This window comes from Scyliorhinus torazame, chromosome 21, assembly GCF_047496885.1.
Source record: "Scyliorhinus torazame isolate Kashiwa2021f chromosome 21, sScyTor2.1, whole genome shotgun sequence".
Taxonomy (NCBI): Eukaryota; Metazoa; Chordata; class Chondrichthyes; order Carcharhiniformes; family Scyliorhinidae; genus Scyliorhinus; species Scyliorhinus torazame.
The window spans coordinates 3392971-3406664 of record NC_092727.1 but is presented as its reverse complement, the minus strand read 5'-3'; the positions used below and the strand labels follow the sequence as shown (position 1 = coordinate 3406664).

The window sequence follows — 13694 nt, the reverse complement described above, 5'->3', positions numbered from 1 at the left end:
GTTTCTCGCACTTTTTCCTTTGTGATGGCTACCATATTCAACTCCCCTGACTCTGAATTGTTGGGATATTACTCATGTCTTCTACTGTGAAGACTGACGCAAAGTACTTATTTAGTTCCTCAGCTCTTTCCTTGTCTCCCAACACTAGATTACCAGCGTCATTTTGGAGCGGCCCAATGTCTACTTTTGCCTCTCGTTTGTTTTTAATGTATTTAAAGAAACTTTTACTATTATTCCTAATGTTACTGGCTAGCCTACCTGTATAATTGATCCTCTTTTTCCTTATTTCTCTCTTTTTTTTATCCTCCGTTTGTTTTTGTAGCCAACCCAATCTCCTGACTTCCCACTACTCTTTGCCACATTATAAGCTTTCTCTTTTGCTTTGATGCATTCCCTAACTTCCTTTGTCAGCCATGGCTGCCTAATCCCCCCCCTCTGATAACATTTCTTTTCTTTGGGATGAACCTCTGTACTGTGTCCTCAATTACTCCCAGAAACTCCTGCCATTGCTGTTCTACTGTCTTTCCCACTAGGCTCTGCTCCCAGTCGATTTTCATCAGTTCCTCCCTCATGCCCCTGTAGTTACCTTTATTTAACTGTAACACCTTTACATCTGATTCTACCTTCTTTCTTTCAAATTGGAGATTGAATTCTACCATATTATGATCACTGCCTCCTAAGTGTTCCCTTACTTTAAGATCTTTAATCAAGTCTGGCTCATTACATAATACTAAGTCCAGAATGGCCTGTTCCCTCGTGGGCTCCATCACAAGCTGTTCCAAAAAGCCCTCCTGTAAACATTCAATGAATGAAACATTATTTACCCAGTCCACCTGCATGTTGAAGTCCCCCATGATCACTGCGACCTTGCCTTTTTGACATGCACTTTCTATTTCGTGGTGCATTTTGTGCCCCTGGTCCTGACCACTGTTAGGAGGCCTGTACATAACTCCCATTATGGTTTTTTTGCCTTTGTGGTTCCTCAACTCTACCCACACAGACTCCACATCATCTGACCCTATGTCGTTTAGCGCTATTGATTTAATTTCATTCCTAATTAACAAGGCAACCCCGCCCCCTCTGCCCACCTCTCTGTCTTTTCGATAGGTTGTGAATCCCTGGATGTTTAAATGCCAGTCCTGAACCCCCTGCAACCATGTCTCTGTGATGCCTACATCATACCTGCCCGTCACAATCTGGGCCACAAGCTCATCTACCTTGTTCTGTAAACTGCGCGCATTTAAATATAGCACCTTTAATTCTCTATTGACCATCCCTTTTTGTTTTCTTAGTGTGGTGGACCTTGGTTTACTGAGCCTTTCCATACACTTTGTCATATTTTGTGTGGATGGGGACTATCGTAACCTCTCCTGAGTTCTGTCTTTTCGTGCTTTTTTGTATTCCTAAGCAGCTACGCTTCCCACTGATTACTTCACCTCTTGGTTCCCTGACTCTTCCCCCAATCTTTAGTTTAAAGTCCTATTGACCACCCTATTTACTCTCTTCGCCAGAATACAGGTCCCAGCTCAGTTCAGATGGGGACCATCCCAACGGTATAGGTCCCCCCTGTCCCAAAACTGATGCCAAAAACTGGTCCCAAGGAAGAATGTAACAAGAATGAAGAAGTTGCACAACTTCAAGATTCTAAGTGACTAACACAAATGTTGTTGTCATGTGAAATGATATTGCGTGTGGTATTCAGAGAAAATATTTGATGTCCTTGATTTTACTCTTTCCTAGTTACCTGTTTCCTGATGGACGCAGTCAGAATCCAGATCTGACTGGTTTGTGTGAGCCAACACCACATGACCATATTAAAGTGACACAGGTATGTGTACTAACCTATCTGCTCCTGCTCTTTGGGGAGCTCCGTGCTGCTTTCAACAAAATGCCATTGATTCTTGCCATATTTTTATTTTTTAGTTCACCTATAAGCTTGTTGAGTTGAAAAGCTGTTGTAATGTTGCCCAAAGGTTTTGTATTGCACCAGGTACATATGCAGCACAATTGTTGCCTATTTTCACCTGTCCCCTCTGGTTGCTGCACCTGATTCCAGATGTTCCCAACTTTGTTTAACCAGGATATTCTGGACCATTCATGCTTCCCTTTTTAAGTTGACTGCTATTTCACTCCACAAAGCATAGTTCAGCACCCTGAGCATGTGATCACATTTCTGTTTGCCAGGTTGACGGACTGACAGCTGCTTAGGTTATCTCACTTGAGAGGGCATGCTGCTCATGTTTCTCTTGTTGATGCTTTAGAAATATAATCATTTATAGTAACTATCTTGTACTGCTTCAAGCTTTAAGATCCCAGACCAGACCCAAACAGTAGCTAATGATAGATCGAAACCCCAATATTTGAGTTTATTTGTAAGACTGTACAGCAAGAGTGCTTTGGATGGGGTTATTTTTAAAGCAAAACTTAATTATGAATGCAATATTAAACTTTTAACTTCACACCCGAAAAGGACAGCTTACAATTACCCCTTAATACCACTACTCAATTTCCCATTAAACAACAAGAAAAGAAACATACAGATCTCAATCTATTTTACTGTGGGAGAATTGTAGATTCACCTCCTCTACAAAACTTTCTTCAAAAAACTCCTTCTCTAAGGATTTTCAAAATGTGTCTCTGCATTCCTTGGCTCCACCTCATTTCCCCCAGCTGAAAAACAAATTATCTCTGCAGGCTGCAAAGCACATTAACTCCCCAGGGATTTCCCCAGTCAGACCACAGTCCATTAGCCCAGATTGAAACCACATTCCTTTGTCAATTTCACCTTCTGACTGCTAATGGCACCCAGGCCTTGCAGAACAGAATTCTTTTTAAAAAATGACCTCTGCAGTTTTAACCCTTGAACTGCCCAATTCTTGGAATCCAGTATTCCTGAAGTCTTCCAGTCGTGTCACTCCTAAAATTATTCTTGTTTCTTTTTTGATTGGGTTTAAATGTTGGAAAACTGAAAGACTTTCTTAGTTTTATTTGCTTTTGTTGTTAGATGGGCTGGGAAGTGACAAAGACACTAGGCTCATTCAACCCGTTGAACTTTATAAACTATTCAATCCATTTATTTTGTGGGTTGACTTCAGGCCTTGCTATCTTTACTTGGAATTTTTGAGGAGCAGGAACTGTGGTTAAGAGAAGATGGAGAGGGAAACCGAATAGAAAGTGTATTTTAAAAGGAAAGTTATTCATCATAGATTATCATAGAATTTACAGTGCAGAAGGAGGCCATTCGGCCCATTGAGTCTGCACCGGCTCTTGGAAAGAGCACCCTACCCAAGGTCAACACCTCCACCCAACACTAAGGGCAATTTTGGACACTAAAGGCAATTTATCATGGCCAATCCACCTAACCTGCACATCTTTGGACTGTGGGAGGAAACCGGAGCACCCGGAGGAAACCCACGCACACACTGGGAGGATGTGCAGACTCGGCACAGACAGTGACCCAAGCCGGAATCGAACCTGGGACCCTGGAGCTGTGAAGCAATTGTGCTATCCACAATGCTACCGTGCTGCCCTATTTATGCAAAGGTTAGAGATCCAACCAAATTAGTATCATACCACCAATTTGTTGAAGCCCAAGTACTAAAGTTATGGCCGTACTGAGTGCGCATGGTCATGACAATGTGTCATTTCCTTTGCTGACTCTAGATACTTGAAATTAATTATGCACTTAATTAAAAGATTCATTTCCAATAATAATAATTATAATCTTTTTTGTCACAAGCAGGCTTGCATTAACAGTGCAATGAAGTTACTGTGAAGAGCCCCTAGTTGCCACATTCCGGCGCCTGTTCGGGTACACTGAGGGTGAATTCAGAATGTCCAAATTACCTAACAGCACGTCTTTCGGGACTTGTGGAAGGAAACCCACGCAGACACGGGGAGAACGTGCAGACTCTGCACAAGCAGTGATCCAAGCCGGGAATCAAACCTGGGACCCTGGAGCTGTGAAGCAACAGCTCTACCCACTGTGCTACCGTGCTGCAGATAAATTCAGTGTTAGAACTTCAACTCAACCCTGCAAACATTGCAAAAGGGAAAATGTAGAGAGCAGTGACTAACCTTCGCAGAATGCTATCACCTGTTTAATTGCATTTATTTTATGACTCGGGGTTTTTCATAGTAACTTCATTGCAGTGTATGTAAGCCTACTTGTGACAATAATAAAGCTTATTATGCTTTTGTGAGATGAGGGCATCACTGGCAAGGCCAGCATTAGTTGCCTGACCCTAATTGCCATTGAGAAGGTGTTGCTAAGCTGCCTTGTGGAACCTCAGCATTCAATCTGGTGCGTGAACACAAACAGTGCTGATAGAAAAGGGAGTTCCAGGATTTTGATCCAGTGACAGTGAAGGAATGGCGATTATAGTTCCAAGTCACAATGTTATATGGCTTGGAGAGGAACTTTCAGGTGGCTGTGTTCCTATGTGCTTGCAGGTTAGGAAGGTGATGTCAGAGGAGTCTTGGCAAATTGTTGGAGTGTATCTTGCATATTGTACGCAATGTTGCCACTGTGTGCTGGTAGTGGAGGGAGTGAATGTCTAAGGTGGTGAATGGGGTGCCAAGCAAGCATGCTGCTTTGTCCTGGATGGTATTGGGCCTCTGAGTTTTGTCGGAGGTTCAGTCATTCAGGCAAGTGGAGAGTATATCATCACACTCTCGGGAAGTGAATGACTGCTGATACAATTCCCAGTCTTTGACCTACTCTTGTAAAGACGGTATTTATATTGCTGGTCCAGTTCAGTACCTGGTCAATGGATTGTGGTTGAATGCCAAGGAGAGATGGCGAGATTTTCACTTCTTGGAGGTGGTCATTGCCTGGCACTTGTGTGGCACAAATGTTTCTTGCCACTTATCAGCCTGGATATTATCCAGGTCTTGCTGCATTTGGACATGGACTGTTCAAGTATCTGAGGAGTTGCGAATGGTGCTGAACATTGTGCAGTCATCCGCAAACATTCCCTCTTCTGACCTTATGATGGAAGGGAGGTCATTGATGAAGCAGCTGAAGATGGTTGGGCCTAGGACACTACCCTGAGGAACTCCTGCAGTGATATCCTGGAACTGAGATCATTGACCTCCAACAACCGCAATTGCACACACAACAATACTTTTCACTGTACCTCGGTACACGTGACAATAAACCAATCCATCTATCCATTGTGCTAGGTATGACTCCAATCAGTAGAGAGTACCCCAGCACCGCCGATTGCCATTGACTCCAGTTTTGATAGGGTTCCTGGATGCCACTCACAATCAAATTCTGCCTTGAAGTCAAGGACAGTCACCCTCACCTCTGGCATGTATAAAGCTGTACTGAGGTCAAGAGCTGAGTGGCCCTTGCAGAACCCAACCTGAATGTCGGTGAGCAGGTTATTGCTAGGTATGTGCCACCTGATAGCACAGTTGGTGACCTCTTCCATTACTTTACTGATGATCAAGAGTAGACTGATGGGCAGGAATTGGCTGGGTTGGATTATCCCTCCTTGTTTTGCATACAGGACATATGTGGGCAATTTTCCACATTGTAGCAGTAGTGGAACAGTTTGGCTAGGGGTACAGCAAGTTTGTAGCGCAAGCCTGCAGTACTATTGCCGGAATGTTGTCAGGGCCCAGAGCCGTTGCAATATCAAGTACCTTCAGTCATTTATTGATATCAAGTGGAGTGAAGCAAATTGGCTGTATGTAGTTTAATTGTCCAATACCATCCACGACGAGATGTGGCTTTGATCTGATCCATTGGTTGTAGAATTTTTAACTTTTCCTATAATTTGCTGCTTATGCTGTTTTGAGCACAAGTCCTGTGTTGTAGCTTCACCAGGTTGATACCTCATTTTTACGTACGCATTCTTCATTGAACCAGAGTTGATCCCCTGACTCGGTGGTAATGATAGAGGGGTATATGTTTGGCCATGTGGTTGCAGATTGTGGTGGAGTACAATTCTCTTGCTGCTGATGACAGTGTGCCTCATGGTTGCCCAGTCTTGTGTTGCTCAATCTGTTGGAAATCAATCTCACTGAGCGTAGTGATAGTGCCACCCAAAAAGACGGAAGTTATCCTCTGTGTGAAGATGGGACTTTGTCACCACAGGGACTGTGCAGTAGTCACTCCTACAGATAATGCCATTGACAGGTGCATCTGCGGCAAGCAGCTGTGAGGAAGAGGTCAAGTAAGTTTTCCCTCTTGTTGATTCCTTCACCACCTGCTGCAGACCCAGTCTAGTAGCTATGTCCTTTAGGACCCGGCCAGCTCGGTCTGTAGCAGTACAACTGAGCCACTCTTGGTGATGGACATTGAAGCCCCCTACCCAGAGGTGGTATCTGGGACATTATCTGTTGTATGATTCCATCAGCTGTTGCGTGCCTAGTTTGGAAGAAAGCTCTCCCAATTTTGGCACTAGCCCCATATTATATGTGGACGGTGCCCAACTCTGCCACTTCCCGACTGCCAAATTTGAAACCATATTTTTTCTAGAGAAACAGAGTTACATTTCAAGACGGTTTGACTCTTTGGAGCTTCAGAGTCACACAGGCTCACTGCTAACTATGTTTCTCTCTTCACTGGTGCTGCCAGCCTTTAGGTTTATCCGGCATCTTCTGTTTTTGTTTTAATTTGCTCCCTGTGCTCCAGGAAATCAAACACAGGCAGCAGGATTCTCCGTTCCTGAGACTAAGTGTTGACACCTGTGCGGAATTAGTGGAGTTCTACGACAGCAAAACTGGCACCGCACCTTGATCGATTCAGCTATTGTTAAGGGGCTAGCACGGGCGCCACATGGAACACAATTGATTCCAATGAGAAACAATGCCGGATTCACTGGGTCTGAGATTGACACTCGGGAGGCTGACCAGCTGTAGCACTTCAAGCCCCACACACACCATCTCAGCGAACAAGATGGCAGCGAAGAGAGCGACCCCAAGATTCACCGATGCCGAGCTGGAGACCCTCCTGGATGCGGTGGAGAGGCGGTTGACCCTGTACCCCGGTCGAGGAAGGAGGCTGCCAGCCGCCGCAGTCTCGGCGACAGCAACACTGTCCGGACCAGCCAGCAGTGTATGTCGGCAACCATACCAGCCACCTGGTCCTGGTGCCCTGTACACGAAGGCCACCAGTAACCCATCCCCTGCCATTGCACGATCACGCTCCTGGTCGCTGCATGGGCATTGTTGTAGTGGGTCTCCGCGTCGGTCTGTGGCCTCCGGATAGGCATCACCAGCCACGATCGGAGTGGATAACCCCTGTCACCCAGGAGCCAAAGCCGGGGGTGGGTGAGCTTGAACATGTCGGGAATCGTAGAGTGTGCCAGGATTAAGGCGTCGTGCACACTGCCCGGGTGTGGCGCAGGCATGTTGCATATTTTGCAGTTGAAGCTCACATATCAACTGTACGGTCATCGAGTGGAACCCCCTTTCGGTTTGTGTAGAGCAGCCTGTCATCTGTAGGTACTTGTAGGGGGGCAGGCATCCCGTCGATCATCCCCTTGTCCCGGAATATGGCAGCGAACCCCACTGCCCAGTCATCCTGGTGGGCTCTGTCACATTGAAGTGGATGTATTGTGGCCACTGGGCATATAGGGCCTCCGTGACGGCACTGATGCACCTGTGCACCGAGGTGTCAGAGATCCCGGACAGGTCCCCACTTGGCACCTGGAAGGACCCTGTGGCGTAGATGTTCAGTGTGACCGTCACCTTGACGGCCACCGGGAGAGGGTGTCCTTCCCCCATATCGCCAGGTGTGCCATGATCTGGCAGATGTGTTGCACTTTCCCTGCACAGCTGGAGTCTTCGGCATGCCCGGTCCAGCAGGTCTTCAAATGACGGGTGCTGCAGTTCCACGCGAGGCCTCATGCGGCGCCTCCTCGTCGCCCTGTTGGGCAGCTGGCTCTCCATCCTGGGCGGCTGCCTCCTATTCCTCTGGGGCACAATCCCTCTTCCTCCTCGAGCAGCAGCACTTACAGCCGCAGATGATCCCCCAGGGCTGCAGCGGCTAGCAGGAAGGCCAACATTACTGGTTGAATTCTAATATGCATTGACTACAAGGGATGAAAGGCAGAAATGTTAGGCATGGTGCATGCCCCCACGCCCAACAAGGTCCAATGGGCAACATGGTGGCCCTGATTGGCACTACAGGCTCTGCCCCTGCATGTCTTTTCTCTCCCTCCCCAAAACCTCCGCACCCCTGAACCCGTTGTTGCCGGGCACCGTGGGGACTCTGGCACTAGTGTCTGTACCTGATGCCAGGGGTACTGTTGAGTGGGGCTGCCCATGCCAGCAGTACGCTCCGCAGTCCCCACCTGGCCCCCCCGTAGGGGCTACTGGAGCCATTGCCCACGGTGATCCGCCTTATTCCCCGCCAGTGGGAGGCTGCTCGAGGGGGAGGGAGCACCCATACGGCCGGTATACAGGGTGCGCAGCGAGATGGTTGCCTTGCAAGCCATGGCAATGGCGGTCCATGACTGGACACCGCCCCAGTCCTGTGGGGGAGGTTACCCCAGCCACTTGGGCGGCATGGTGGCACAGTAGGTAGCACTGTTGCCTCACAGTGCCAGGTTCAATTCTGACCTCTGGTGACTGTGTGGAGTTTGCATTTTTCCCCCGTATCTGCGTGGGTTTACTCCAGGTGCTCCGGTTTCCCCTCAGGTTAGGGAATTGGCCATGATCAATTGTCCATAAATTAGGTGGGGTGGCGGGGCTAGGAGTGGGGGATTGGGCCCAGGTGAGGTGCTCTATCGGAGCAAGGGCCAGTGCAGACTCGCTGGGTTGAATGGCCTCCTTCTGCACTGTAGGGATTCTATTCTGTTCACTCAGCCTGCTCCCCGTCATGCCCCCCTCCCCCCAACCCCAACGAACCTGGCCACAGTTGCACCTCTGTGTCCTGCCTCCTCTCTCTCTCCCTCATCAGCCACTATGTTTCATGATTTTTAAAAGCACAAGTGAACTGCCCCGTTGGGAACTCTGCCTATTGCAGGTGGCGAATTGCGGAGACCCCGGCGAATGCTGGGTCGGGCCTGCTAATGATAAGCAAACGGTGTTTATTCTCCGTGTGTTCCATGCCACATTGACGCTGCTGTTGAGATGACGGAGAATTGCGATGTCATCAAATCGGCGTCCATAAGACCACAAGACATAGGAGAGGAAGTAAGGCCATTCGGCCCATCGAGTCCACTCCACCATTCAATCATGGCTGATTTCAACTCCATTTACCCGCTCTCTCTTTCCATAGCCCTTAATTCCTCGAGAAATCAAGAATTTATCAACTTCTGTCTTAAAGACACTCAACGTCCCGACCTCCACCGCCCTCTGTGGCAATGAATTCCACAGACCCACCACTCTCTGGCTGAAGAAATTTCTCCTCATCTCTGTTCTAAAGTGACTCCCTTTTATTCTAAGGCTGTGCCTCCGGGTCCTAGTCTCCCCTGCTAATGGAAACAACTTCCCTACGTCCACCCTATCTAAGCCATTCATTATCTTGTAAGTTTCTATTAGATCTCCCCTCAACCTCCTAAACTCCAATGAATATAATCCCAGGATCCTCAGACGTTCATCGTATGTTAGGCCTACCATTCCTGGGATCATCTGTGTGAGTCTCCGCTGGACCCGCTCCAGTGCCAGTATGTCCTTCCTGAGGTGTGGGCCCAAAATTGCTCACAGTATTCTAAATGGGGCCTAACTAATGCTTTATAAAGCTTCAGAAGTACATCCCTGCTTTTATATTCCAAGCCTCTTGAGATAAATGACAACATTGCATTTGCTTTCTTAATTACGGACTCAACCTGCAAGTTTACCTTTAGAGAATCTTGGACTCGGACTCCCAAGTCCCTTTGCACTTCAGCATTATGAATTTTGTCACTGTTTAGAAAATAGTCCATGCCTCTATTCTTTTTTCCAAAGTGCAAGACCTCGCACTTGCCTACGTTGAATTTCATCAGCCATTTCTTGGACCACTCTCCTAAACTGTCTAAATCTTTCTGCTGCCTCCGCCGTAATTTTGCCTTCTGAATCAATTGTCTGCTGAATTGCGTATCTGATTTTGGCGTCAGCCAACGGAGAATCCCTCCCAACACTCTGAAATGATTTAAAACATAGAACATAGAACATTACAGCGCAGTACAGGCCCTTCAGCCCTCGATGTTGCGCCGACCTGTGAAACCACTCTAAAGCCCATCTACACTATTCCCTTATCGTCCATATGTCTATCCAATGACCATTTGAATGCCCTTGGTGTTGGCGAGTCCACTACTGTTGCAGGCAGGGCATTCCACACCCTTACTACTCTCTGAGTAAAGAACCTACCTTTGACATCTGTCTTGTATCTATCTCCCCTCAATTTAAAGCTATGTCCCCTCGTGCTAGACATCACCATCCGAGGCAAAAGGCTCTCACTGTCCACCCTATCCAATCATCGTACGCCTCAATTAAGTCACCTCTTGACCTTCTCTCTAACGAAAACTGCCTCCAGTCCGCACCAGAGTTTTGTACAGCTGCAACATGACCTCATGGCTCCGAAACTCAATGCCTCTCCCAATAAAAGCTAACACACCGTACGCCTTCTTAACAACCCTCTCAACCTGGGTGGCAACTTTCAGGGATCTATGTACATGGACACCGATATCTCTGCTCATCCACACTGCCAAGAATCTTACCATTAGCCCAGTACTCTGTCTTCCTGTTATTCCTTCCAAAATGAATCACCTCACACTTTTCTGCATTAAACACCATTTGCCACTTCTCAGCCCAGCGCTGCAGCTTATCTATGTCCCTCTGTAACTTGTAACATCCTTCCGCACTGTCCACAACTCCACTGACTTTAGTGTCAATTGCAAATTTACTCACCCATCCTTCTACGCCCTCCTCCAGGTCATTTATAAAAATGACAAACCGAATTGGCCCCAAAACAGATCCTTGTGGTACACCACCAGTAACTGGACTCCAATCTGAACATATCCCATCAACCACCACCCTTTGTCTTCTTCCAGCTAGCCAATTTCTGATCCAAACTGCTAAATCACCCTGAATCCCATGCCTCCATATTTTCTGCAGTAGCCTACCGTGGGGAACCTTATCAAACGCTTTACTGAAATCCATATACACCACATCAACAGCTTTACCCTCATCCACCTGTTTGGTCACCTTCTCAAAGACCTCAATAAGGTTTGTGAGGCACAACCTGCCCTTCACAAACCCGTGTTGACTATCTCTGATCAAATTATTTAAAGCTGGTTAATGCAAATTGCTGCTTATTCTTCAGATGGTTAACTTGAGCTTCAATAAATTAGTTGACTCCCTCAATTAGGTTACTGTATTATAATTATTTGCAATTACCTCCCACGTATCCATTATTCAATGTTTAAAATGCAGGTTGTGGTTCCAGTTCTTGTAGAAGTTGTAATGAGTGCGGTTTGGGTGCGAGAATTATCCTAACCAACCTTGTTGTTCTGAAGAGTCAAGAGTCCGCATCTGAGACACTGTAAGGGCATTCACTCTTTCAATAAAAGATGAAGTGCAGTTCTGTCCACGCTCTCATTATTTGTACTTGCACTAATTTTATAGTGCTTTTCTTTAATATTTCTATCCCAATGAAAGAACAAAGAACAAAGAAAGGTACAGCACAGGAATAGGCCCTTCGGCCCTCCAAGCCCGTGCCGACCATGCTGCCCGACTAAACTACAACCGTCTACGCTTCCTGGGTCCGTATCCCTCTATTCCCATCCTATTCATGTTTTTGTCAAGATGCCCCTTAAATGTCAATATCGTCCCTGCTTCCACCACCTCCTCCGGTAGCGAGTTCCAGGCACCCACTACCCTCTGTGTTTATAAAAAAAAAAAAAAAAAAACTTGCCTCGTACATCTCCTCTAAACCTTGCCCCTCGCACCTTGAACCTATGCCCCCTAGTAATTGACCCCTCTACCCTGGGGAAAAGCCTCTGACTATCCACTCTGTCTATGCCCCTCATAATTTTGTAGACCTCTATCAGGTCTCCCCTCAACCTCCGTCGTTCCAGTGAGAACAAGCCGAGTTTATTCAACCGCTCCTCATAGCTAATGCCCTCCATACCAGGCAACATTCTGGTACATCTCTTCTGCACCCTCTCTAAAGCCTCCACATCCTTCTGGTAGTGTGGCATCCAGAATTGAACACTATACTCCAAGTGTGGCCTAACTAAGGTTCTGTACAGCTGCAACATGACTTGCCAATTCTTATACTCAATGCCCCGGCCAATGAAGGCAAGCATGCCGTATGCCTTCTTGACTACCTTCTCCACCTGTGTTGCCCCTTTCCGTGACCTGTGGACCTGTACACCTAGATCTCTCTGACTTTCAATACACTTGAGGGTTCTGTTCTACCATTCACTGTATATTCCCAACCTGCATTAGACCTTCCAAAATGCATTACCTCACATTTGTCTGGATTAAACTCCATCTGCCATCTCTCCGCCCAAGTCTCCAAACAATCTAAATCCTGCTGTATCCTCTGACGGTCCTCATCGCTATCCGCAATTCCACCAACCTTTGTGTCGTCTGCAAACTTACTAATCAGACCAGTTACATTTTCCTCCAAATCATTTATATATACTACAAACAGCAAAGGTCCCAGCACTGATCCCTGTGGAACACCACTAGTCACAGCCCTCCAATTAGAAAAGCATCCTTCCATTGCTACTCTCTGCCTTCTATGACCTAGCCAGTTCTGTATCCACCTTGCCAGCTCACCCCTGATCCCGTGTGACTTCACCTTTTGTACTAGTCTACCATGAGGGACCTTGTCAAAGGCCTTACTGAAGTCCATATAGACAACATCCACTGCCCTACCTGCATTAATCACCTTGCCTATCCTTCAGTGGGCCAACCCTTTCCCTGGCTACCCTCTTGCTTTTTATGTATGTGTAAAAAGCCTTGGGATTTTCCTTAACCCTATTTGCCAAGACTTTTCGTGACCCCTTTTAGCCCTCCTGACTCCTTGCTTAAGTTCCTTCCTACTTTCATTATATTCCACACAGGCTTCGTCTGTTCCCAGCCTTTTAGCCCTGACAAATGCCTCCTTTTTCTTTTTGACGAGGCACACGCTCCTGCAGCTCCAATTGTTGTCCGTGCTCCTGTCTCATACACCGAGAATAGCCACTTGAGCGCAAGGTACCAAAGAGCAGTTACCAGCTGTGGAACTGCATAAAAAGCAAATGGTACTATTTTGAAGTGTTATATTGTAGAATTGAATTTTACCAGCATAAAAGCATAATTCTCATTTCTTAATTTCTGCCCTGCAAGGAACAATATGAACTGTATTGTGAGATGGGCTCCACCTTCCAGCTCTGCAAGATCTGTGCAGAAAATGACAAGGATGTAAAAATAGAACCCTGTGGTCATCTAATGTGTACTTCCTGTCTTACAGCCTGGCAGGTAGGAAAGAATAAGTTGGACCAGTCAGTAACGTGAGTAATTATATATGCATTTATGCAGTTTCTCATTGAAGATGTTCTGTTGTCACTTTCACTTTACTCCTGCTGTATGTAGGCAGACAATAATACTGAATACCGATGGAGAGGGTACTGTAAACCACATCCATAATCTGTCTGCTTACCTGCTGCTCTTAACCGATAAATAATAAGAAAATCACTTCATAAAGAATTATTAAAAGTAGTAATTCAATTGAAAAGATGCATTTTTGGAGCATTTAAATGCAA

At 46.5% G+C, this 13694-nt stretch overlaps 1 protein-coding gene across 1 annotated transcript in view; it reads left to right on the top strand.

Annotated features, from left to right (window-relative positions):
- Window positions 1–13694, top strand: part of cbl (Cbl proto-oncogene, E3 ubiquitin protein ligase) — a 294821-nt gene that overhangs the window by 212396 nt on the left and 68731 nt on the right. Inside the window, exons 7-8 of the mRNA XM_072486364.1 lie at window positions 1741–1828; window positions 13279–13410. Of these exons, the coding sequence (XP_072342465.1) occupies window positions 1741–1828; window positions 13279–13410 (220 nt within the window). The remainder of the gene's footprint in view (window positions 1–1740; window positions 1829–13278; window positions 13411–13694) is intronic.